Here is a 23,916-nt window from a genome sequence, read left to right on the forward strand (position 1 = left end):
AATTATCCCAGCCAAAGATGTTATTGTAAAGGGAAAATGTGTCAGCATTTCAATAATATTTGGTTTTTCAAAGTTGCCAACATAATCTCACTGTCAATGGGCAAGGATGCAGCTGCATGTACAAGTAAACTGGGCCTGGGACATACTTGGTTGTAGTTTTCTAAACACAGAGTTTTACTTTAAAAGATCAACTGAACACAGAATTTAACAGACAAATAAAAAAGAATGACCTAAATGTTTTAGACTGTATAATACTTCACATCTGAGGATATGTAATTATTTTGCTCTCCTCCCCAAAATTGAATCTTAATTATGTTTTGAGATCTGAATACTAGAAAATACAAAAATTACGTTCCATCTTTTAGGCATTTGGAATAAGCATTATAGACACGTAACAAAGCTATGCCTACCCTCACATGCTACATAACCTCATACGTATCTTCATATCTTCGATGCACCCTGCTTTAAACCCCCAAAATGGGGAGTTTATCAGTGAGATCATAGCTTCACAACAAATATCTCAATTTGCAGCTCAAGTTATAATTCTAGACATGAAAAAAAGAAAGTTACATCTCTCAAGTCTTGCAACATTAGGGAAAAGCGCACCCAAAGCATCCTCAGTCTTTTGAGCCAATGTTCTTTTCTACTACTATGGAAACAGCCTTAAGGTCCCAGGAAATTCTTCACAACAAGGAGGCAACCATCTGGATTTGAATCTGGTGTTTACCACTTCATAGCTGTGTGACCCTGGCAAACAATTTAACCTCTCTGGGCATTAGTCTCCTCATGTTAAAAAAAAAAGAGAGAGAGAGAGAGAAAGAGAGAGAGATCATCACAACACCACCTTCCTCAGAAGGTTGTTGTCATACGGCAATAATTTCCTCACCTGACCCCATTCTGTAGTAACTCTGAAACTAGTTACTTTGAGAATTTTGAAAGGGTACTGGAATACAGGAAAACAAACATGGGGAAGCCACTCCATTCTAAAGAGAAAGGTTTGTAATTGCTATGGCTCAATGGGTTGAGTCACATTTAATTAAGTCTGGAATTTTCACGGACAAAAACAGAACTTCCCAACAGGACACCTAAGACAAGAAAACATGTAGATTAGAGCTGGAGAGCCCCTAGGAACTTGCAATAAAGGAGTAGGCTGGTAGCAGTAAATCACACTTTGTTGAAATGGGGGCAAGGGGGACAGATTCCTCCATCAACTAGAGCCAATCTTTTCACATTATCCTCCTTCTCAATATTTGATATCTACTGTTGAATCCAGGGTGAATTAACTCAGAACTCTGTATAAATTTGAGAACACTGAGAGAAGGGAGAGAGAAGAAAAGAAGTGAAGTCTAGTGAAGAGAACAGTCAGTGGGGATTACTAAATAACTCTGAGGATCTAAATACATGACAGTTTGTAGATGTGGGGCCTATAGAGTGAACCCCTCCATTTCCAATGACTTACTCTAACTAATGTTGTATATGGCTAAAAACTAAAACAGTCACCCAAGCAACATCAGTCTCATTAGAAAGAGAGGAATAACCTGATACCAAAATGTAATGACCCTTTTGAAGACAACTGGTTCAGAAGTTGTGAATCATTCTGAAATAGCTAGAGGCCAAACCACATGGATGCCACCTTTAAATAAAATACATACAACCACCCAAAAACAAAGCGATGACTTGTCAGAACTCTAGTTCTGCTTTCCCTATCAGGTCTGCTGGTGATGTACATAACTAATTTTAAAATCATATTCTGAGTAAGGTAGGTACTTGGTAAGTGAAGACCTCTAGTTCTCACTGGAAGGCTCCTATCTTTCCAGACCACACCTGCAGATGTCATTGACAGTTTATGGCCCTCATGGGTGATACCTTGGCCCAAAGTACAGTAGCAGGAAAGGCCTGAGCTGAAGCAGCTGGGGAAGCCCAAAGCAACGAATGCCTGTGTCAGCAGACTCATGGCAGAGGAAGTGATTGCTGCCGGCCATGGGCCACCATCCTGCCTTAAACTCCCTAGAGTTACAAGTCACACGTTACCACTACTCTTAATAGGAGGCCCTGTGCAATTTTGTGTCCTATCCTCCTTCACACTTCACCTTTGAATGCTGCTCAAAATATTCTGAATTTTCAGAGACTCCAAGCCGCTAAAGATGGGATGCAAGTGCATAAATCTTCAACACTCTGAAGCCCACTCTGAAGCCCATCCATCCCCTCTATTCAGCCAACCATTATTTCCTTTCTCAAGGCTTTTTGGGTCGCCTCTCACTGCCTGGTCTGAGAACTACTTCTCCTTCCAGATCAAGAATCCCTTCATTCTTCCACATGTTTGACACTTGCCCAAGTAGTGATCCTGTCGCCGAGCTTTCCATTTCTCACATTTGCTTTATTTGGGATGTGTTGAAGGATCTACTAGGTGATACCTACAAACTTGCACGACCTCACCCAATATTTTACAATCTCAGTGGAAAAGAGTCCCGTTTACAGAAGCAGCATTTTTCCAAAGGCCCACCACTCTACACACAAAGTAGTGGGTACTAAGCATCCATTTGCCTCCTCCCAAGATATAGAAAAGAGATCACAATAGGAAATCTACCACCCCTCAAAGGATGCAGACTTGGAATGCTCTGTCTCCTGAGCAGTCTGGGTACCTCCTAGAGATATAGGAGCAAGGTAGACACTGACAGCATCAATTGTTGGGGGCGGGGGTGGTGGGAAGAGAGAGACAAGGGTGGCTTCTGGGCAAAGCTGCTTACGGCTCTTGTCTAAGAGAGTGCTGCTCTCTGGGCCTGTATTCTGTGTGTCATTTTCTGCCACTCCACCCCCAGTCTATTTGCCAAAGACCTCAAGATGTTTCTAAGAGGTTCTGAATTATTGACAAACCTAGGGAAGATGCTTTTGAAAACATTAAATACAAAAAGAGACCTGTTCAGCTAGTGCAAACACTTGGTCATTACCATTTTCCTTTTTAAAGCGAAAAGAGGAAAAAAAAGAAAAAGCCTGCCTCTGTTAAATAATAATGATATTCACAGACACTGAAATTCCAAAGTTCACCATCTCGCCAGCTTTACTCACCCCTAGCCATCTTGCTCCTTTATTGGCAGCCTGTTGAATCTGGACTCTTTTGAGGGTGACATGGTAAACAGCTCCTTCCTCTACCTCTTCACCCCAGTCCTGAATCGAGCTCTGCCAGGGACGGGATAAAGAGAAAGAAAAAGAGTATTTTTTCCTCTCTGCTAACCACAATCTATCCCAGCTGCCTTGCTGCTTACAACAGCACTCAGGGCACAAGATGGGCTGTTCAAAATAAATATTACAATCCGAGCAACACAAGACACATTTTGATAGAGGGAATGCTGAGATTTTCTTGGCTTGCAGCCCCTTCCTGTGGTATCAGGATCCCCGGACTTTTCCATTTAGTTATTTCTCCTAGACTTGCTCACATACCTTAAATAGTTTGTTTTGAAGTCTTTCTTTTTCTTTATAAAGAAACTAGTTTAGTCCTGATTAACTTGTCCCCCTTAAGTGAAAGGAAAAATAATTCTTTGTAAAAAAAGAAAGAAAGAAACAGAGAAAAAGAAAAGAATAAGTTTGTACTTTTTAAAGTGGCTCGGTCATTGAAGAAACCAGATTTGAAACTCAGACACAAACAAGTGTTTAAAACGCCGAGTCCTCGCTCCTTTGGAAGTGAAGTGGTTTGCTTGTCTTTTCTCCTCATTGTTTTGGAGCCCACAAACTTAGCGGGGGTGGAAAGTTTTTATTTCCGTAAAATAATCTGGCAAGTGCAGAAAAAGCAACACATCATCAGGCAGCTTCTACTAAAATCTGTGCAGCGACCCCCTGGATTTCCATGTCCCCAGCTAAACCTGAGGTTTGTGTTAAAGAGCCGCTGGGACGCAGAAGCGCTCCGCGGTTCACCCACACTAACAGTTCTTTTTCCTTTAAAGTTCTCCCCTCCTAACATGCATCTGCCCCAGACACACCACAGGCAATTGCTGAGAAAGTAGGTATGGTTGAAAGGGAGAAGACACGCAAAGAGAGAGGAATACAAAGCGGAGTGAGAGAGCTTTAGCTCACAAGTATGGAATCGGATTGCTCTGTTCACTCCGAGGGAGTCCAAAACACGCCCAGCGAAAGCGGGAGAAGATTCCCCACCAGAGAAGCCTCGGGAGAAGGCAGAGAGCTCTCGTTACCATTTTAGCTTGCCAAAGCAATTTCATTCTCAGTTTTCTCTCCGGTGCGCGAACGCTGCATGATGCGCCCTGCTCGGAGGCCAACGCAGTGTCTGCTGGGCTCAGCCCCGCGGCGCCTCGCCCGGGTCCCGGTCCCGAGCGGCCGCCGCGCACAGACACGCGCCGCGCTGCCCCCGCCGCCGCCAGTGCGCGCGACTCGGGCCACAAAGGGAACGCGGCGAGCGAGCGAGCAAGCGAGGAGCAGACTCCTCCCCACGCCACTCCGTGATGTAAGGCTTTCCTGTTTGTGCTTGTGAGCACACTCTCCCTTGCTTCAGTCCCATGGATAAAGTCAGCATGAAAGCGTTTCTCCAGTTCTGAAGGTGATTGGGAAACAACACTTTCAAGTTTATCAGGTTTTCCTGACGGTAACCAGGTGCCAAAATAGAACTGAGTGTGGGATGGAGAATTTGTGTGTGTCTTCTTCCTTCGCTAAAACAATGGAAGGAGAAAGTCCGAAAAACTTCCATTATCTGCCTATTATCTATTTTGATTTTAGAATAATTAAGTCAGAATGACCCCAGTGAAAGCCGCAATACTAGAAGCCAGGAAGTTTTTCATTAGGACAGAGGATAAGGTCAGAGGACACCCGGGTATTCCAAAACCGTGCCCAGGGGCTATACCCTCTCCTGCATCAGCACACTGCCAACAGGAAATCGCGCTGGGCTTTTCACCACCCATTGTGATAAGGCTCAATTACCCAGTAACTGGCCATTGGGGGTGGGAAGGGAACAAAGCAGGGTAAGGTTTTGCTGGGACTGACAGTGTCCTGGAGGTTCTGTGAGTCTTTGTGAGTAGCCACCATGGGTTGAGTTGCCTGTACTGTATAGGGACACAGTAGGATCATAGCCACAGGGAAAAGTTCTTCATCAGATGACTACCAGCAGGAGTTTTATCATAATGGAAAGATCTGCTATAGGGATAAAAGATTATTACTTTTTTTAGATCCAGTTTTAACAAGTCAACAGCAAGAGATACCAGATAATGCAGTCAAACTTGACACCTGCCAGAATTCCATGCAAATTGCAAATACCTTTAGGGCTCATGTCTTTCATACTATTCACCCTAAATGAATTTAACCACCTTCAAATAAAAAAAAATAGGTCTCCCACTAATCGCCATACTATGACATAAGCCTGGGTTTGGTTAATAGTAAATATGTCATGAGCTGACAATTTAGAAAATCAAGTGTACCGGTGTTCCCAGGAGAGCAGAATAAATGACAGCAAGGGCACATTAAGGAAAAACAAAAGGATCTGTGGACACTTGAGAACATCTACAAGTCATTCAACCAGGTTTCCCCCATACAACCAGAATCTAAGGGCACAGTGACTGTATAGAGAGGAGATGCCTTTTTAGCAAGCTGAAGTGGTTGTTCTATAATTTAAAAAACAAACAAACAAAAAAATACATAGACTAAATCCTTCTACGATGATCAGGGCAGAATGTTGCTGGGAACCACAGGAAAATCATGTGAAGGCCCTACCTCCCTGCTTGTTAAGCCATCCTCAGGAACCCAGGCCCACCTCTAGAGGACCTGTTAGGTGATCTTGGAGACCACAAAATGCAACTGAGGACAGTTAACCTGTAAGATTAACTTCACCACTACTTTAACCTGATTTTTGGCTACACATTTGGCAGTAACTGAAATGTTTCCATTTCAGAGATATTAAGCAGTTTCTTCAACCTCACTCTCCCAGGAAATCTTCCCGGACAGGGCAGCTTAAATTCACAAGACCCCACTCAGGTTTCAGATCTACTCACCTTTCTCTGTACTCCAATTCCCTGGCTGGCCACCTAGTGTGTAAAGGGAAAAGAACTAGCTTCAAGCCAAGTGGATACAGCTTCACATCCAGCCTTGCAGTGAGTGAACCTGAATGCTACTACCCTGAGCCTTAATTTCCTCATCTGCAAAATGGGACAAACATCTACCTGAAAGAGTTTGAAAGAGGATCAAATGAAATAATGCATGCAAATCATCAAGCACATGGTAAGTGATCCGAAAAAATTCCACTGCCTCCTTATTGTACTTCCTCCCAAGCCATATTTATCCAGACTCACTGAAAAGTGTGTTATGTATGCAACACCAGGAAATCTGAAATGATGTCTTCTCATGGAATTACTTTAAAATTTCAGAGAGGTTTTCCAAGAATAACTATTTGTATTTACACCTCACAATGTATGTAATTTTGTACAAATGCTGTTCTGCAAAAAAAGAGGCAGACTTTATGCTAGATAGAACAATTGTGTGTTGCAGTTTACAAATTTTTTAATATTCATTTAAAAATATTTCATCAGTAGGCAGTTCAGTCCATATTACCTTATTACCTGTACCTTTGGGTTAAAGTACTCCTGGTCAATATGTGGGAAGACAAACCAGTAAGCCATTTATAACTCAGTTGGTGTTTATTTACCACATTAGCCTTCCCGTGTCCTAACAGAGTCCTGAGAGGATAGGTTAAGTTTTGTTAAAAGATCAGGAATGTTTTGTAGTTTTTAGAGAGCAAGACTTGCATCTCTTTGGTTCAGTTTATTCCAAGGTACTTTATTCTGATACTATTGTAAATGGGATTGCTTTGTAAATTTCACTTTTAGATTGTTTGTTGTTAGTATATAGAAACACATTAATTCTTTATTTTGCAATTGACTGAATTTGTTTATGAGTTTATAGGGTTTTTTGTTTTTTTGCTGATACACCTAAATAGAAAGACATCCCGTGTTTATGGGTTGAAAGACTTCATATGTTAAAATGTCCATATTACCCAAAACTTTCTGCATATTCAATGCAATCCCTTCCAAAATCCCAAGTGTATTTTTAACAGAAATAGCCAAAATAACCTTAAAATTCACATGGAACTATGAAGGATCCTGAATAATCAAAGCAATCTTGAAAAAGAAGAGTAAAGCTGGAGATCTCATGCTTCCTGATTTGAAAACATATTACAAAGCCACAGTAATCAAAACTTTATGGTACTGGCATAAAGACAGACATACAGATCAATGGAACAGAACAGAAAGCCCAGAAATAAACCCAAGCATATGTGGTCAACTGATCTTCAATCAGGATGCCAAGAATACACAACAAGGAAAAGATAATCTCTTGAACAAATGGTGCTGGGAAAACATTTGTACAAAAACTAGATCACATGCAAAAGAATGAAATTGGACATTTATTTTACACCATACACAAAAATCAATTCAAAATGGATTGCAGACTTAAACATAAGACCTGAAACTATAAAACTCCTTAAAGAAAATTGCTATAGTTTGGTTTGTTTGACCCCTCATAATCTTATGTTGAAATTTAATCCCCAGTGTTGGAGGTGGGGCCTAATGGGAGGTGTCTGGATCACGGAGGCAAATCCCCCATTAATGGCTTGGTGCCATCCTCAAGGTATTATGTGAGTTCTCACTATATTAGTTCCAGTGAGAGCTGATTGTTACAAGGAGTATGGCCCCCAGCTCTCTCTTGCCTCCTCTCTCACCACGTGATCTCTGCATATGCTGGCTCACCTTCCCCTTCTGCCATGAACTAAAGCAGCTTGAGGCCCTCACCAGATGCAGATGTTGGCGCCATGCTTCTTGTGTACAGCTTGCAGAACCATGAGCCAAATAAACTTCTTTTCTTTATAAATTATCTGCTCTCAGGTATTCCTTTATAGCAACACAAAGGACTTAGATAAAAATATAGGGGGAAAGCTTCATTATATTGGCCTTGGCAATGATTTCTTGGATATCACACCAAAAGCACAGGCAAGAAAATTAAAATTAGAGAAGTGGAAATACATCAAACTAAAAAGCTTCTGTGCAGCAAATGAAACAATCAATAGAGTGAATAAATGACCTATGGAATGGGAGAAAATATTTGCAAATCATGTATCTAATAAGGGGTTAATACCCACAATATTTTAAGAGCTTCTACAACTGAATAGAAAAAAAAAAACCCAATTTAAAAATGGGCAAAACACCTGAATAGATATTTTTCCAAAGAAGACATAGAAACGACCAACACATATATGAGAAAGTCCTCAGCATCACTAATCATCAGGAAAATGCAAACCAAAACCGTAATGAGATGTAACCTCAAACCTGTTAAGGTGGCCATTATTAAACACACACACACACACACACACACACACACACACACAAAATAACAAGTGTTGGTGAGAATGGGGAGAAATTGGAACCCTTGTACACTGTTAGTAGGAATGTAAAATGGTGCAACCACTATGGAAAACAGTATGGAGGTTCCTCAAAAAATTAAAGAGAACTACCATATAGTCTAGCAATCTCAATTCTGGGCATTTACCCAAAATAAATCAAGATCTGAAAGCGATACTTGCACTTCCATGTTTATTGCAGCATTATTCACAATAGCCAAGATGTGGAAGTGACCTAAATGTCCATCAACAGATGAATGGATAAAGAAAATGTGGTATTATTAAGTATATTAAAAAGAAAGAAAATCCTGTCATATGCAACAACATTGATGAACCTTGAGGACATTACTCTAAGTGAACTAAGCCACTTACAGAAGGACAAATACTACATGATCCCACTTATATGAGGTATCTAAAATAGCCAAACTCTTAGAAGCAGAAAGTAGAATGGTGATTGCCTGGGGCTGGAGAGAGGGGGAAATGGGGAATTCCTGTTCAGTGTGTACAGAGTTGCAGTTATGCAAGATGAATGAGTTCTAGAGATCTGTACATTGTGCTTATAGTTAACAATAATGTACTGTACACACAAAAATCTGTTAAGGAGGGGACAATCTATATTTAAGCATTAGTATGTTCTAGGAATAGTTTTGTGTTGCCATATTTGGTGTACACTGACAGTAACAACAGAAAAGTTCTAGCATATAAGAGGAAAGAGGTATGGAAGAGCACCAAACTGGGGAGAAAAAAAAATTTTTCTTGCTTTACAGTTTTACCACAGCCAATAAATAAAGAGCAAATGCAAGCAGCTGGTGTGCTGATTCTTTAATAGAGTCTGTCTAGAAACGGAAGTATACAATATATATACCCCATTCATTCATTTATTTATGTATTCATTGGTCTCTATGACACCACATTTTTCTACATTTTATTCTACCTCTCTGGCTGCAAGAAGAAGTAAAAAATACAAAAATTATGACAGAATGTACTTATGTAGGATGATATGGAGCGATATTTATGTGTCTGGGTAAATGATGGGACATTTGGCATATGAGTTTAAATTCCAGCTCTAGATGACTTGCCAACCAAGAGTCTGACCCTCACTTCTCACGGCCTTATTTTCCTCATTTGTCTCTTGTCATGCTTATCATGAGGATTAAATGAGACATACTATATAAAGTATCTGATAGAGTACTTGGAACATACGAGGCATTGAATAAAAATGTATCTCCTCTCTGTACTCTCACACCATTTTCCTCTAATGTAATTTTGTATTTGTTTACTGCACTGCTTTTGGTTTGTAACCTGAGTGTTCTTTATACTTTTGCCTGGGTAAGATACTATATTGCATAACAGAAAAGTAAGGACAGTGAAAGTATAATGGACACTGTACTTCGAACTAAGTATGTAATAAAAACTTGTCTTACAAACCATGTATCTGATAAGCAGTTAATATCCAAAATATATAAGGAACGCATACAACTCAACTGCAAACTAACCAACCTGATTTTAAAAATGAGACAGGGGACTTGAACAGGCAATTTTCCAAAGAAGACTGACAAATGGCCAACAAGTGTATGAAAAGATGCTTAATATCACTAATCATCAGGAAAATGCAACAAAACCAGAATGACATGTCACCTCATACCTGTGGGGATGGCCATTATCAAAAAACAAATAAGTGAGGATACAGACACAAAGGAACCCTGATACGCTATTGTTGGGAAAGTAAATTGGTACAGCCACTATGGAAAACAGTATGGTGATTCCTAAAAAATTAAAAATAGAACTACCATATGATCCAGCAATCCTAGTTCTGGGTATTTATCCAAAAGAATTTAAATCAGTATCTCAAAGAGATACCTGCACTCCCATATTAATTGCAGCATTATTCACAATAGTCAAAATATTGCAGATACAATTATTATTCAACCTTAAAAAAAGGAGGCCAGGCATGGTGGCTCACGCCTGTAATCCCAGCACTCTGGGAGGCCGAGGCAGGCAGATCACGAGGTTGAGAGATCGAGACCATCCTGGCTAACACGGTGAAACCCTGCCTCTACTAAAAATACAAAAAATTAGCCAGGCATGGTGGTGGGCGCCTGTGATCCCAGCTACTTGGGAGGCTGAGGCAGAAGAATGGCTAACCCGGGAGGCGGAGCTTGCAGTGAGCTGAGATGGTGCCACTGCACTCCAGCCTGGGCGACAGAGCAAGACTCCATCAAAAAAAAAAAAAAAGGAAATCCTGCCATCTGTGGCTACATAAATGGACCTGAAATACATACTAAGTGAAATAAACCAAACACAGAAAGGCAAATACTGTATGGTCTCACATGTGGAATCTAAACTAGTCGAACTCATAGAAGCAGAGTAGCATGGTGATTGGCAGGGTGAGGGGGTGGGAGAAATGTGGTGGTGATGGTCAAAGGGTGCCAAGTTTCAATTATACAAGATGAATACCTTCTAGGGATCTGCTACAGGTCTATAACACAGTGCCTAAAAGCTACCAATACTCTATTATATACTTAAAATTTTCTGAGAGGGTAGATCTTAAGTGTTCTTCACATACACACACAAAATAATAAGAATATAATAATAATAATAATAAAGGAGGAAGGAGGAAGCTTTGGGAGGTGATGATATATCTGTGGCATTGAGATGATGGTTTCATGGGAATATACTTATCCCCAAACTCATCAAGTTGTATACATTAGATACGTACAGCATTCTGCATCTTCGTCATACCTCAATAAAGTTGTTTTTTAAAAAAACTTGCCTTGAAGATGGCAATATCAACATAAAATGGTAAGAAATGAGAAGGCCTTGGCTTTGTCATCCTCAAACTGAATGCTGCACTATAATGTCCTATGCCCAGTCAAAAGTTTAGAAGAAAGCAGTCCTGAGAGGGCAACAATAATAATAATAATAACCATGCGAAGAAAAATAAATGACGGCAGGATTTCCATTCCACACCTTAGTACTACTGGGCACAAATTGCCTCTACTTACCTATAACCACTACCTAAGCAGACTAATGTGAAACTTCTCCCACTCACTGGTAGTGGACTTTTAAATAAAACTGATAATTGCCCTTTTGCAATAATTTACTCATAAACTATAATAAAGATTATAGATCCATAAAGACTTTTGGAGGACATAAGCAAATAAATCTGGTACTTCTTGATTCCTTCCTCCAACAATATGAAAGCTATTTATTTCTTCAATATCCCTATGAAATGCTTCTCCCTATTCTTTAGGTTTGCAGCCTGCATTGCTTACCAATCAACTTTCCATCTTCAGCTTTCCACTATCAGTTGGGCATTCTGCTATGGTTGTTCCTAGCTGTGATAACTGTGGTTTCACCTGCTTTTTGCTTAACTTTCAACCTTCCTTTGCAAAGGGTAAAGAGCCAGTCATGTTTGGTTAAAGATGACCAGTCCTATGAAAACTCCTTAACCATTAAGCCGTTGCTTCCATTTTCTGAGGGACCAAGCTTATTTTATTAGTTATCACAGAAATACTACAAGGTATGAGTGAAAAATTCTCAATGCTCTGTTATTACGTTTTTATATTTAGGCAAGCAAATTACAAGCCCACTTTAGGCAGACGTATTACAACTAAAGAAGAGGCTGCCCTAGGGTATAGAAAATGAAGACAGAAGAAACAAGCAAAGAGCACTTAACAGATGGCAGGCCAAAGGCAGAGAGCTCCTCGGGCCATGATGGTAAACATTTTTCAACTAATAGTTCACCAATTGTTGGCAATAATTTTTTTTTTTTGAGACAGAGTCTTGCTGTCTCACCCAGGATGCTGTGGCGCCATCCTAGCTCACTGCAACCTCCGCCTCCTGGGTTCAAGCAATTCTCCTGCCTCAGCTTCCCGAGTAGCTGGGACTACAGGTGCATGCCACCACACCCAGCTAATTTTTGTATTTTTAGTAGACACAGGTTTTCACCATGTTGGCCAAGATGGTCTGGATCTTTTGACCTTGTGATCCACCCACCTTGGCCTCCCAAAGTGCCAGGATTACATGTGTGAGCCACCACGCCCGGCCAATTGTTGGCAATTATTCTTAATCAGTGATGATGCTCTCCTAAGGAGGAAGTTGGATACTGAAATACTATTTGTAACTTGGGCTAATGAGCATTATTACCTCATCTAATTATATATTTCTGTAAAAGAAAAAAGGACAGCCAGCCAGAAATTTATTCACATGGTTGAAAAGATCAAAACATACAACCATCAACTCAGAAATAATGCCAGGTTGTGTGACATGTAATAAAACATCTGCAGAATGGGAGCTGGGTGAGCTGATGCCATGGAGGCTTTGACCAAGATTGAGGAAGGAGTTACTGGGCAATTAGCCAAATCATATCTTTTTGTGGGACTGAAGGGATCTCCTTTTTCATAATAGTGGTATTGAAATGGTACTGAAAACCAAGATAAACTAGAACTTCTATAACAAAGTAGCTAAGAGTGAAGGCTCTGCAGTTAGAGACAACTAGATTTGGGTCCTAGACCGGCCACTTCTCTCTGAGGCAAGGTCTTTAACACCTGTAAGCCTATTTCTTCTTTTTTTAATTATATTTTAAGTTCTAGGGTACATGTGCACAACGTATTTCTAAGAAAATAGGGATACAGGCCGGGCACAGAGGCTCATGCCTGTAATCCCCACACTTTGGGAGGCCGAGGCAGGTGGATCACAAGGTCAAAAGATCCAGACCATCCTGGCCAACATGATGAAAACCTGTCTCTACTAAAAATACAAAAATTAGCTGGGTGTGGTGGCATGCACCTGTAGTCCCAGCTACTCGGGAAGCTGAGGCAGGAGAATTGCTTGAACCCAGGAGGCAGAGGTTGCAGTGAGCCGAGATCACGCCACTGCACTCCAGCCTGGTGACAGAGCAAGACTCCATCTCAAAAAAAAAAAAAAAATTGGAATACAAACACCTTCCTCATTGGCTTATAGTAGGAATTAATTGAGATAATTCACATTATGCCTTTAGCACAGTGCCCAGCAGCATACATAAGGTTTTCTATTATCTAGCCGCTAGATACTAAACTCTAGATACTAGATAATGTTGTCTATCATCATCATTGTTATTATCTGTTACTACTACATGTTAGGTCAATGAATTGCAAATGCTTAGGAGACTATGTTAAAAATTAGACCCATATTTTGAGTAGCTCAAGATTTTTTAGCTTGAAGCCAAACGTCATGATATAGAGATTACAGCAAGAACTACAAGCCCCACAAACTGTTCAGTCAATGAGCAACATTTACTGAGTCGCTACACAACATAGAAAAGCACCATGCTTGATTTTCTTGCCCACTTTAATTTATCCTCCACACAGTGACCACAGTGATCTTTTCAAAACCCCATACTATCCTTTCCTGTTCTTAAATCCCTCCAGTGGCTCCTCATTGCTGAGTATAAAAACGTAAAGCCTTTTCATATGCCATAGGGCCTTGCCCAGGTTAGCCCCTGCCTACCTCTTCGGCTTCCTTCCACTAATCTACCTATGCTCTCTGGGCTCCAGCCACCCCAGTCTTCTTTCAATGTCTTGAACATATCTGGCTCCCTCCCTTCACACAGCCTTTGCTCATGTGGTTCTCCATCTTTGGGACATCCTTCCCTGTTCTCCTCTCCCACCTCAGTTAAATATCCCTATTATGTGCTCTCATGGTACCATATTCCTCTCTTTGTAGCTCTATCACAGTTGTAATTTTACACTTAATTGTATGATTATTTGATAAATGTCTGTTTCTCCCATTAGACTGTTAACTCTATCAAAGCATGGGTAATGTCAGTTTTTTCTCATCACTGTATTTCTAGCACCTCACACTATGCCTAGCACATAGCAGATGCTCAATAAATAATTTGATATAGATAGATACCATGCTATAAACTCAGTAAGTGTGGCTGGACGTGGTGGCTCATGCCTCTAATCCCAGCACTTACGGAGGCTGAGGCAGGAGGATCACTTGAGCCCAGGAATTCAACACCAGCCTGGGCAATGCAGCAAGACCCTGTCTCAAAAAAACAAAATCAGCAAATACTTAGTAATTATAGTTGAATGATATAAATAAATCTTAGATATTGTCTCTACCTTAAAGTTGTTTGTACTCTAAAAGCAGAGAAAAGGCATAAAGAAAATGACTGCATGATGTTACAAAGCCACACATCAGCAAGTACAGATTAAGAGAGCAGGGCAGACTAACAATGTAGCCCTGAGACACTGAGAAAATGAGTCAGGTGGTGCTCGCTCTTAAAGGACCAGGTAATCTCAGCTTTTATTAAGGCTGTGTTAACCACTACCTTTGAAGAAATAGAGAAATATGTTTGAGGAGGAAGAAAGAGGAGTCTTCCAAATGGCATGTTGAAAGGAGATGGAAAGAGATGATATTTGTTTGGAGAAGTGGACCATATAGTTCAGGTAAATGAGGTGGGAATAAAGTAGCCAGTTGGCAGATTTTTAAAAAATTTTTCTTAAAAGATAAATGAACAGCGTGAACAAGAAGACTTTTTTATTGACACATATTTATGAGGTACATGTGATAGTTTGATACATGCATACAATGTGCAGTGAGCAAATCAGGGTAATTAGGATATCCATCATTTCAAACATTTAACATTTATTTGTGTTGGGAACATTTCAAATAATCTTTTAGCTATTTTGAAATATATAATAAATTACTGTTAACTATAGTCACCCTACTGTGTTATCAAACACTAGAACTTAATCCTTCCAACTGTACCTTTGCACCTATTAAGCAACCTCTTCTTCATCCCTCTCTCCACCTTTTCCAGCCTCTCTGGTAAACATCATTCTATTCTTTTCCATGAGAGTAACTTTTTTTTTTTAGCTCCCACATGAGTGAGAACATGCAATATTTGTCTTTCTGTGCCTGGCTCATTTCACTTAACATACTGACCTCTAGTTCCATCCACATTGCTGCAAATAACAGAATTTCATTTTTTATGGCTGAATAGTATTCATGTGTGTGTGTGTGTGTGTGTGTGATTTTCTTTACCCATTCATCCACTGATGTACACTTAGGTTGATTCTATATCATGGCTATTATGTATAGTGCTGAAATATACATGGAGGTGCAGGTAGCCCTTCGATATACTAATTTCCTTTGATATACTGATTTCCTTTCCTTTGGATAAATACCCAGTAGTGACATTGCTGGATCGCATGGTAATTCTTTTTTTAGTTGTTTTTTTTACAAACTCCATGTTGTTTTCCATAACGGTTATATTAATTTACACTTCCATTACACTGTATTAGAGTTTCTTTTCCCCTGCATCCTCACCAGCATTTGTTATTTTTTGTCTTTTTCATAATAGTCATTCTTTTTATTTGTCTTTCCCTGATGATTAGTGATGTTCAGCATTTTTTTCATATACCTGTTGGCGAATTGTATGTCTTTTTTTGAGAAATGTCTGTTCAGAACCTTTGCCCACTTTTCAAAGGGATTGTTTTGTTTTGTTTTTTCCTATTGAGTTGTTTGAGTTCCTTATATATTCTGGATATTAGTCCCTTGTCAGATGAATAGTTTGCAAATACTTTCTCATATTCTACAGGTTGTCTCTTCACTCTGTGGGTTGTTTTCTTTGCTGTACAGAGGTTTTTAGTTTAATATAGTCCCACTTATCTATTTTTGTTTCTGTTGCCTGTGCTTTTGAAGTCTTAGTCATAAAATCTTTGCCCAGAGACTAATGTCTTAAAGCATTTCTAGTAGTTTTATAGACTTAGGTATTATGTTTAAGTCTTTAATCCATTTGAAGTTGATTTTTATACGTGGTGAGAGATGGGGTCTAGTTTCATTCTTCTGCATATGAACATCCAGTTTTCACAGCACATTACTGAAGAGAGTATCCCTTCCCCATTGTATGTTCTTTGTGCTTTTGTCAAAAGCCAGTTAGCTGTACGGACAAGGATTTATTTCTGATTTCTCTATTCTGTTCCATTGGTGTATATATCTGTTCTTAAACCAATACCATACTGTTTTGGTTACTATAGCTTTGTAGTATATTTCAAAGTCAGGTAGTGTGAGGCCTCCAGCTTTGTTCTTTTTGCTTTGGCTATTCTGGCTCTTTTGTTGTTACATACAAATTTTAGGACTGTTTTTTCTATTTCTGGGAAGAAAAATTGGTATTTTGGTAGGGATTACATTGAATCTATAAATTGCTTTGGGAAGTATTATTATTTTAACAATATTAATTCTTCCAATACATGAGCATGGAATGTCTTTCCTTTGTTTGTGTTCTCTTCAATTTCTGTCATCAGTGTTTTGTAATTTTCATCACAGAGATCTTTCACCTCCTTCAGTAAATTTATTCCTAGGTATTTTTTGTAGCTATCATAAATGGGGTTGCTTTCTTTATTTCTTTTTCAGCTAGTTCATTATTGGCGTATAGAGATACAACTGATTTTTGTATGTTGATTTTGTATCCTGAAACTTTACTGAATTCTCTTATCAGTTCTAAGAATTCTTTTTTGGTGGAGTCTTTAGGTTTATGTATATATAAGATAATGTTGTCTGCAAAGAGGGAGAATCTGACTTCCTCTTTTCCAGTTTAGTTCCTTTTATTTCTTTCTTTTGCCTGATTGTTCTGGCTGGGACTTCCACTACTATGTTGAATAAAAGAGGTGAAAATGAGTATCCTCATCTGTGAACAAGATGATTCTCATACTTATCCATAGGTTCACTTAGAGTGGAAAAAGGACATAAGAGAGGATATTACAGCAATGTACACACCAAATAATTATCACCTAGGCTGAGTAAGGCAATATCGGGGTTTTGAAATAAAGAATCTGAGTGATATTTAGGAAAAATAAACATTACAACTTGATATTAGGCAGCATGTTGCAAGTAAATGACAGAGTAAAGCAAAATAAACAAAAAAACCCACACAAAACTGCAAGGTTTTAAGACTAGGCCACTGGGATTGTGGTGAGGACATAAAAATACAGAGAAAATGGGAAGGTATGAGGCTTTTGGAAAAAATATCAGCTCAGTTCTGGGGATAAAGAAATTAGATATATTGAAGAGTGATAGAAAGGAGAGATAAAGATTAAAAATGAAGAAAGCGACTTGTCAGTTAGTACGTACATATACATGGGAAATTATTTGAAACCTTGAATTCACATGATTCTTATTTGGAAGAGAAGCAGTCTAAAAAGAGTCTCAAGATGCACCCATCATTGAAGAAGGAAAAACAAAAATAATCAGGGAAACGAGCAAGAGGGAAAGAAGAGCAAGAAGAACTTGAGTTATGAAAATTAATGCCTCAATGTCAGACACATTAGCATCAGTCTTGGAATACAGTCAATGGACTTCAGAATACTTCAGACAGGGCCGGGCGCGGTGGCTCACGCTTGTAATCCCAGCACTTTGGGAGGCCGAGGCGGGCGGATCACGAGGTCAGAAGATCGAGACCACGGTGAAACCCCGTCGCTACTAAAAATACAAAAAATTAGCCGGGCGTGGTGGCGGGCGCCTGTAGTCCCAGCTACTAGGAGAGGCTGAGGCAGGAGAATGGCGTGAACCCGGGAGGCGGAGCTTGCAGTGAGCCGAGATTGTGCCACTGCACTCCAGCCTGGGCAACAGAGCAAGACTCCGTCTCAAAAAAAAAAAAAAAAAAAAAAGAATACTTCAGACAGGAGATTTACCTTCTACACTTACCAAAAGATGCTGCATATATTTTAAGAGAGCTTTCCCTGTTTAAAAACATACAAAAGTTTAAAAAAATTATCAGCAGTTACTCTGTTCTATGACACTCTTCAATAAAACACAACCGAAGTTAATTGGAAGTCTTAGTGTGGTCAGTTACATAACACTAGAATTGCTGAATAGCTTAAACACAGTGTTTTCCCAGAAATATTTGTCTTTTGGATGAAACCAAGAACGGAAAGTTTCTGCTTTAAGGGAGAACTTTTGAGAAGGTGGAAAGAAAAGAAAAACATATACAATGGAAACATAATTGTAACAAAAATTAACAAAAATTCTACAAATATAACTACTCACACAGAGACACATCAAAACACAAAGAAAAGTGAATTTTACCACTTTAGAAAATCAACTGTGGATTGTATATCAATTAGATAACGTCTTTTTAAAAATCAGAAAATATCTCATATGTTACCTTTGCCAAGAACAAATTTAGACAGATCTTTGTTTTTTGTTATTTTCCTATTAAACTGGCAGAATCATCTCATAATGACCCACACTGATCCTGTTTTGTCTAGGACACAAAGTGAGGTCTACAGAATGAAAACGTTTAGTTTGGGGAGGGGGAAGGGAAGGAGTAGTTACTTTTGTTTATTCAGCTTCTTCTAGATGAGTGAATAGCTAATGCTCTAGAAAGCTGCACCCAGCTCTCACCCCTACCCTGATTCTTCTCCCATTTTCCTCTCTCTTCTCTCCTTCCCTCCAGAGATTGTGTGTGTGTGTGTATGTGTACACATATATGTGCTATCTGTGCTATGTGTGTATATATCGTGGGAGAGGAGAACTGATAGAGTGGGCTGGCCCTCATTTCAAACTTCTATCATAAGAATTAATGACTTATTTCCAGAATAACATAAACCCAACAGAAAGGCGTTGTAAAGAAATAATGGTGCAATGGTATTTTGTGGCAACCTTACAGCCAAATAAGTAATATAGTTTTCCTGATAGCTAACTAGGTAATATAGTTAACATTGTTCCAAGCAATTTCTCTTTTATAACTTGTTAAAATGCGCTTCTGTTAACTTATTGTATCCTGTGCCTCAGGAAACCATACCACCCTGGTTGAAGGCTGCTTGACCTTGGCATAAGAACCAGCTGGCATTCTTGTCATACATACCCAATTAAGGCTAAGTTATTAGTCTTTCCCACTTGAGAAGGCTTGAGGGTAAGGCATGGATTAGACAAGCAGTGAGAAATTGTTCAACTTGATTAATTCTATAAATCCATACCAGACTCAAGCTGCCTTACATGGTCCAGAAGGTCCTCAGATCAGTTCAGGTACCCAAAAGAAATTAAACTGGCTTTGGGTGTAGGTTCCAAGGATTCCAGGACAAAAGTGGACCTACCGGGATTGTGTCATGGCTGTGAACCATGGGAACGAGAGCATCATCATAGGATGTTGGAGCATCAAGATAGAAAAAGCCTGGAGGCCAGGCACAGTGGCTCATGCCTCTAATCCCAACACTTTGGGAGGCTGAGGCAGGTGCATCACTTGATGTCAGGAGTTCGAGACCAGCTATGACCAACATGGTGAAACCCCACCTCTACCAAAAAATAAAAAATAAAAAAATTAGCTGGGTACGGTGGCAGATGCCTGTAATCCCAGCTACTCGGGAGGCTGAGGCAGGAGAATCGCTTGAACCCGGGAGGTGGAGGTTGCAGTGAGCCAAGATCGTGCCACTGCACTCCAGCCTGGGCAAGAGTGAGACTCCGTCTCAAAAAAATATAAGTAAAAGCCTGCTTCTGACTATTAGGTTGGTGCAAATGTAATTGCGGTTTTTGCTATCACTTTAAATGGCAAAAACCACAGTTACATTGGCACCAACCTAATATTCTAAAGAACAAAGCTGCCATACCAGTCCATGACTGCCTATCTCTGGATTGTTTTGTGACAAAGAAAATTCTTTCTTGTTTAAACTGGCATAAATCTGTGACAAGCAGCCAAACCTATATTCCAATTAATATACCTGGTTAAATAGAACAGAAATCAGTAGAGGTAAAGGAGCCATTTAGCCAAAGCCTTGCTTGTAATAATATCCTAAGACTTACTCTGATGTACTCTGATTCCAAATTGCTCTGGCCTTTGCCTACTTATCATGTAATGAATATTTATTTTGTGACCACTATATACCAGACACTGTGCTACGCATGGTAGAGCTTCCTTTTTGTTGTTGTTTTTGTTTTTTGTTTTTTTGTTTTTTGTTTTTTGAGACAGAGTTTCACTCTTGTTGCCCAGGCTGGAATGCAATGGCATGATCTCGGCTCACTACAACCTCCACCTCCAGGGTTCAAGCAATTCTCCTGCCTTAGCCTCCCAAGTAGCTGGGATTATAGGCGCCTGCCACCATGCCCAGCTAACATTTTTTTTTTTTTGTATTTTTAGTAGAGACAGGATTTCACTATGTTGGCCAGGCTGCTCTCGAATTCCTGATCTCAGGTGATCCACCCACCTCGGCCTCCCAAAGTGCTGGGATTACAGGCATGAGCCACCACGCCCAGCTGGTAGAACAAACTTTCTACATGACAGACATGGTACCTGCCTCATGGTGCTAATGGATTAGAGGGAGAAACAGACAAAGCACTTACACTACCATATGATGAATGTTGAGAGAAAACCTCCTATTAGAGTATACAGGCTAAGCCCATAGAATTCAAGAAAGACTTCCCAAAGAAAACAATCTCTTCGGTGACATCCAAAAGATGAGGCAGAATTAATCAGAAGTAGTAGCGGAATGGGTGGGTAGGGGAAGAGAGCAATCTAGGCAGAGAAGACAGAATTGGAGAGTTAGAGGGAGCACAGATTAAAAAGAATCCTGGATGTGCCCCCCTAGTTCACACACATGCCAAATAGGCTAATACTGTATATTTTTCCTAAATAAGAATAGCACTACATCTTCTCTTCTTGAGCACTAATTTGTTTTAATAGTATAATATACTGTGTGTATGTCCCTTAGAAACATGAGATATGTTTTTGTTTTATTTTATGTAATCCCATAATCCCTCAAATAATCCTCTGTCAAGGGCCAGGTAAATAAAAAACTATTTTAGTGACCTCAACAGAACATGTACTGTGCATAAAGTACTGAATGATACATACTGCTCCTGGATCTAAAGTAAGGGAGGTGTGATGGTTAATTTTATGTGTCAACTTGACTGAGCCAACGACTATCCAGATTAAGCATTGTTTCTAGGTATGTCTCTGGATTTAGGTCAGCATTTGAATCAGTAAATTCTGTAAAATAGATTGCCCTCCCCAATGGAAGTGGATATCATCTAATCCATTGAGAGATTGAATAGAACAGAAGGAGAGGAGAGAGGAATTTGCCCCGTTTTTCCCTGCCTCACTGCTTGAGCTGGGACATCTCATCTCATCTTTTAATGTGCTTGGACTGGGATTTACACCATTGTCTCTCCTGATTCACAGGCCCTTAGACTGAATTTTGCTGCTGGTTGCAGACAGCAGATATGTGACTTCTCAGCCTCCATGATCATGTAAGTCAATTCCCAATTAAATATATTCCTATTATTTCTGTATCTGTAGTGAACCCTGACTAGTACAGGAGACAAACAAGGGAATGAACAAAGCAAGCAGGTAAAAGGGAAGCAAGTGAGTGTGGGCTTCTTTCCTAGTCCATTTTGTGTTGCTATAAAGGAATACCCGAGACTGGGTAATTTATGAAGAAAAGGCTTATTTGACTCATGGTTCTGCAGATGCACCACCAGCATGTGCATCTGGTGAGGGCTTCAGGCTACTTCCACTCATAGTGGAAGGTGAAGGGGAGCTGTAAGAGATCACATGGTGAGAGAGGAAGCAAGAGAGACAGCGGGGAGGTGCCAGGCTTTTTTTTTTTTTTTTAAACAATCAGCTCTTGCGGGAACTAATAAAGCAAGAACTCACTACAGCAAGGATGACACTAAGCCATTCACAAGAGATCTGTCCCCATGACCCAAACACCCCCTGTTAAGCCTCACCTCCAACACTAGGGATCAAATTTCAACATGAAGTTTGGAGAGGACAAACATCCAAACTATAGCAGCTTCTATGGAACCATCCTGACCCTAAATTCCAAATTCAAATGCTAATTTATCATTTGTTCTGTTTAATTCAGCCATCCTAGCACAGGTCTGGCACATGTCTGGGGACAGGAATACAGGCTGGATGGAAAGGCCTCTTTCAGTTCCCACCTTGGAAATACTTAGGTGTTAGTGTTGTCCTTGACCAGGAAATGGAAGAGAAGACGATATTGGGATCTCTCTTGAGAGAGGAAAAAAGACAACTTTAGAAGTACTGAATGCTGTGAGCCTTCAGACAAAGAACTCGTACCCCATTAAGGCATCCTGAAGGAGACTTAAAATGTGAGTAGAGTTTTAAGGTGGTAGGGCTGGGGTTTAGTGAAGCAATGCAGCAGTGAAGAAGAGAGCAATGCAGGCAGACAGAATAGTGAGCCACAGTTAGAGGTCAAATGTGAGGCCATCACAGACCTGGCACTGGGAAGGAGGCCGCCCAATCAAGCCACCTCTTGCTCACTCTCTCATTAGCTCATTCCATGAGTTGTATTGATGGAATGTTACATGACAAAGTGTAAATTGTCCATGTTCCTCTGTGCTAGGATGGTTTGTTTGAGATTTACATTATTTGAGCAGGTCCCGATTATGTACAATTTAATCACTACAGCATGTTTATCACCTACTTGCAGGTATAAATATTTTTGTATGGGCAATAACTAGTGTTTTCTGTCACTTTTCAATTTGCAAGATGCTTCTACATATATTCCCCTAATACTCACAATGAGCCCCAAATGTAGAGGTATTACTGTCTCCATTTTATGACCTAAAAAACTGAAATATCAACACTACAGACAATATAAATGCTGGACCAAAGTCTTAAACCTGCCTTTTGACTCCAAGTATTACAATACTTTAAAAAGAATGTTTCTTTTTTCCTTAGAACATTTGTCCACATCATTGCTATTTTTAATATTATTTAGGACTTAGGGCATTTTATGAAGTGCATTAGTTCTTCAAACTCATCAGTACAGATTGAGCATCCCTATTCTGGCACCCAAATTGCTACAAAATCTGAAACTTTTTGAGTGCCAATGACACACTCAAAGGGAATGCTCATTGGAACATTTTAGATTTCAGATTTTAGGATTAGGGATGTTCAACTGGTATAATGCAAATATTCCAAAATATTTTAAAAATCTGAAATCTGAAACATTCCTGGTCTCAAGCAGTTTTTTTGTGTGTTGTTTGTTTGTTTAGAGACAGGATTTCAGTCTGTCACCCAGGTTGGAGTTCAGTGGCATAGTTCACTGTATCCTCAAATTCCTGGACACAAAAGACCTTCCCACCTCAGTCTCCTGAATAACTAGAATTACAGGCATACATCCCAATGCTCAGTTAATTTTTAAAATATTTCTTTAGAGATGGGATCTTGCTATATTGCCCAGGCTGGTCTCACACTTCTGGGCTCAAGTGATCCTCCTGCCTTGGCCTCTCAAAGTGCTGGGATTACAGGTGTGAGCCACTGTGCCTAGACAAAGGCATTTTCCATATTTTGTTTCATTGATTGATTGATTGAAAGGATCTGGCTCTGTTGCCCAGGCTGGAGTAGAGTAGTGCAATCACAGCTCACTGCAGCATCAAACTCCTGGGCTCAAGCAATTCTCCTGCCTTAACCTCCCAAGTAGCTGTGTCTACAGGCACACACCACCATCCCCAGCAAAGTTTTCTGTAGAGATGGGGTCACACTATGTTGCCCAGGCTGGTCTCAAACCCCTGGCCTCATGAGA

The 23,916-nt window shown here is 39.9% G+C and overlaps 1 protein-coding gene across 6 annotated transcripts in view; it reads right to left on the reverse strand.

Moving 5' to 3' along the window:
• Positions 1 to 23,916, reverse strand: part of RGL1 (ral guanine nucleotide dissociation stimulator like 1) — a 283,782-nt gene that overhangs the window by 120,408 nt on the left and 139,458 nt on the right. For 4 of the 6 annotated variants that reach the window (XM_032136384.2, XM_058430932.1, XM_058430931.1 and 1 more), the window contains one exon: positions 3,067 to 3,177. The exons of 1 other annotated variant lie outside the window; for it this stretch is intronic. In XM_032136384.2, coding sequence (XP_031992275.1) covers positions 3,067 to 3,177 — 111 coding nt within the window. Of the gene's footprint in view, positions 1 to 3,066; positions 3,178 to 4,184; positions 4,390 to 23,916 lie in introns of those variants that run through there. One more of the 6 variants, XM_032136386.2, reaches the window with a different exon arrangement.

Source organism: Hylobates moloch, unplaced genomic scaffold, assembly GCF_009828535.3.
Source record: "Hylobates moloch isolate HMO894 unplaced genomic scaffold, HMol_V3 SCAFFOLD_18, whole genome shotgun sequence".
NCBI classification, from domain to species: Eukaryota; Metazoa; Chordata; class Mammalia; order Primates; family Hylobatidae; genus Hylobates; species Hylobates moloch.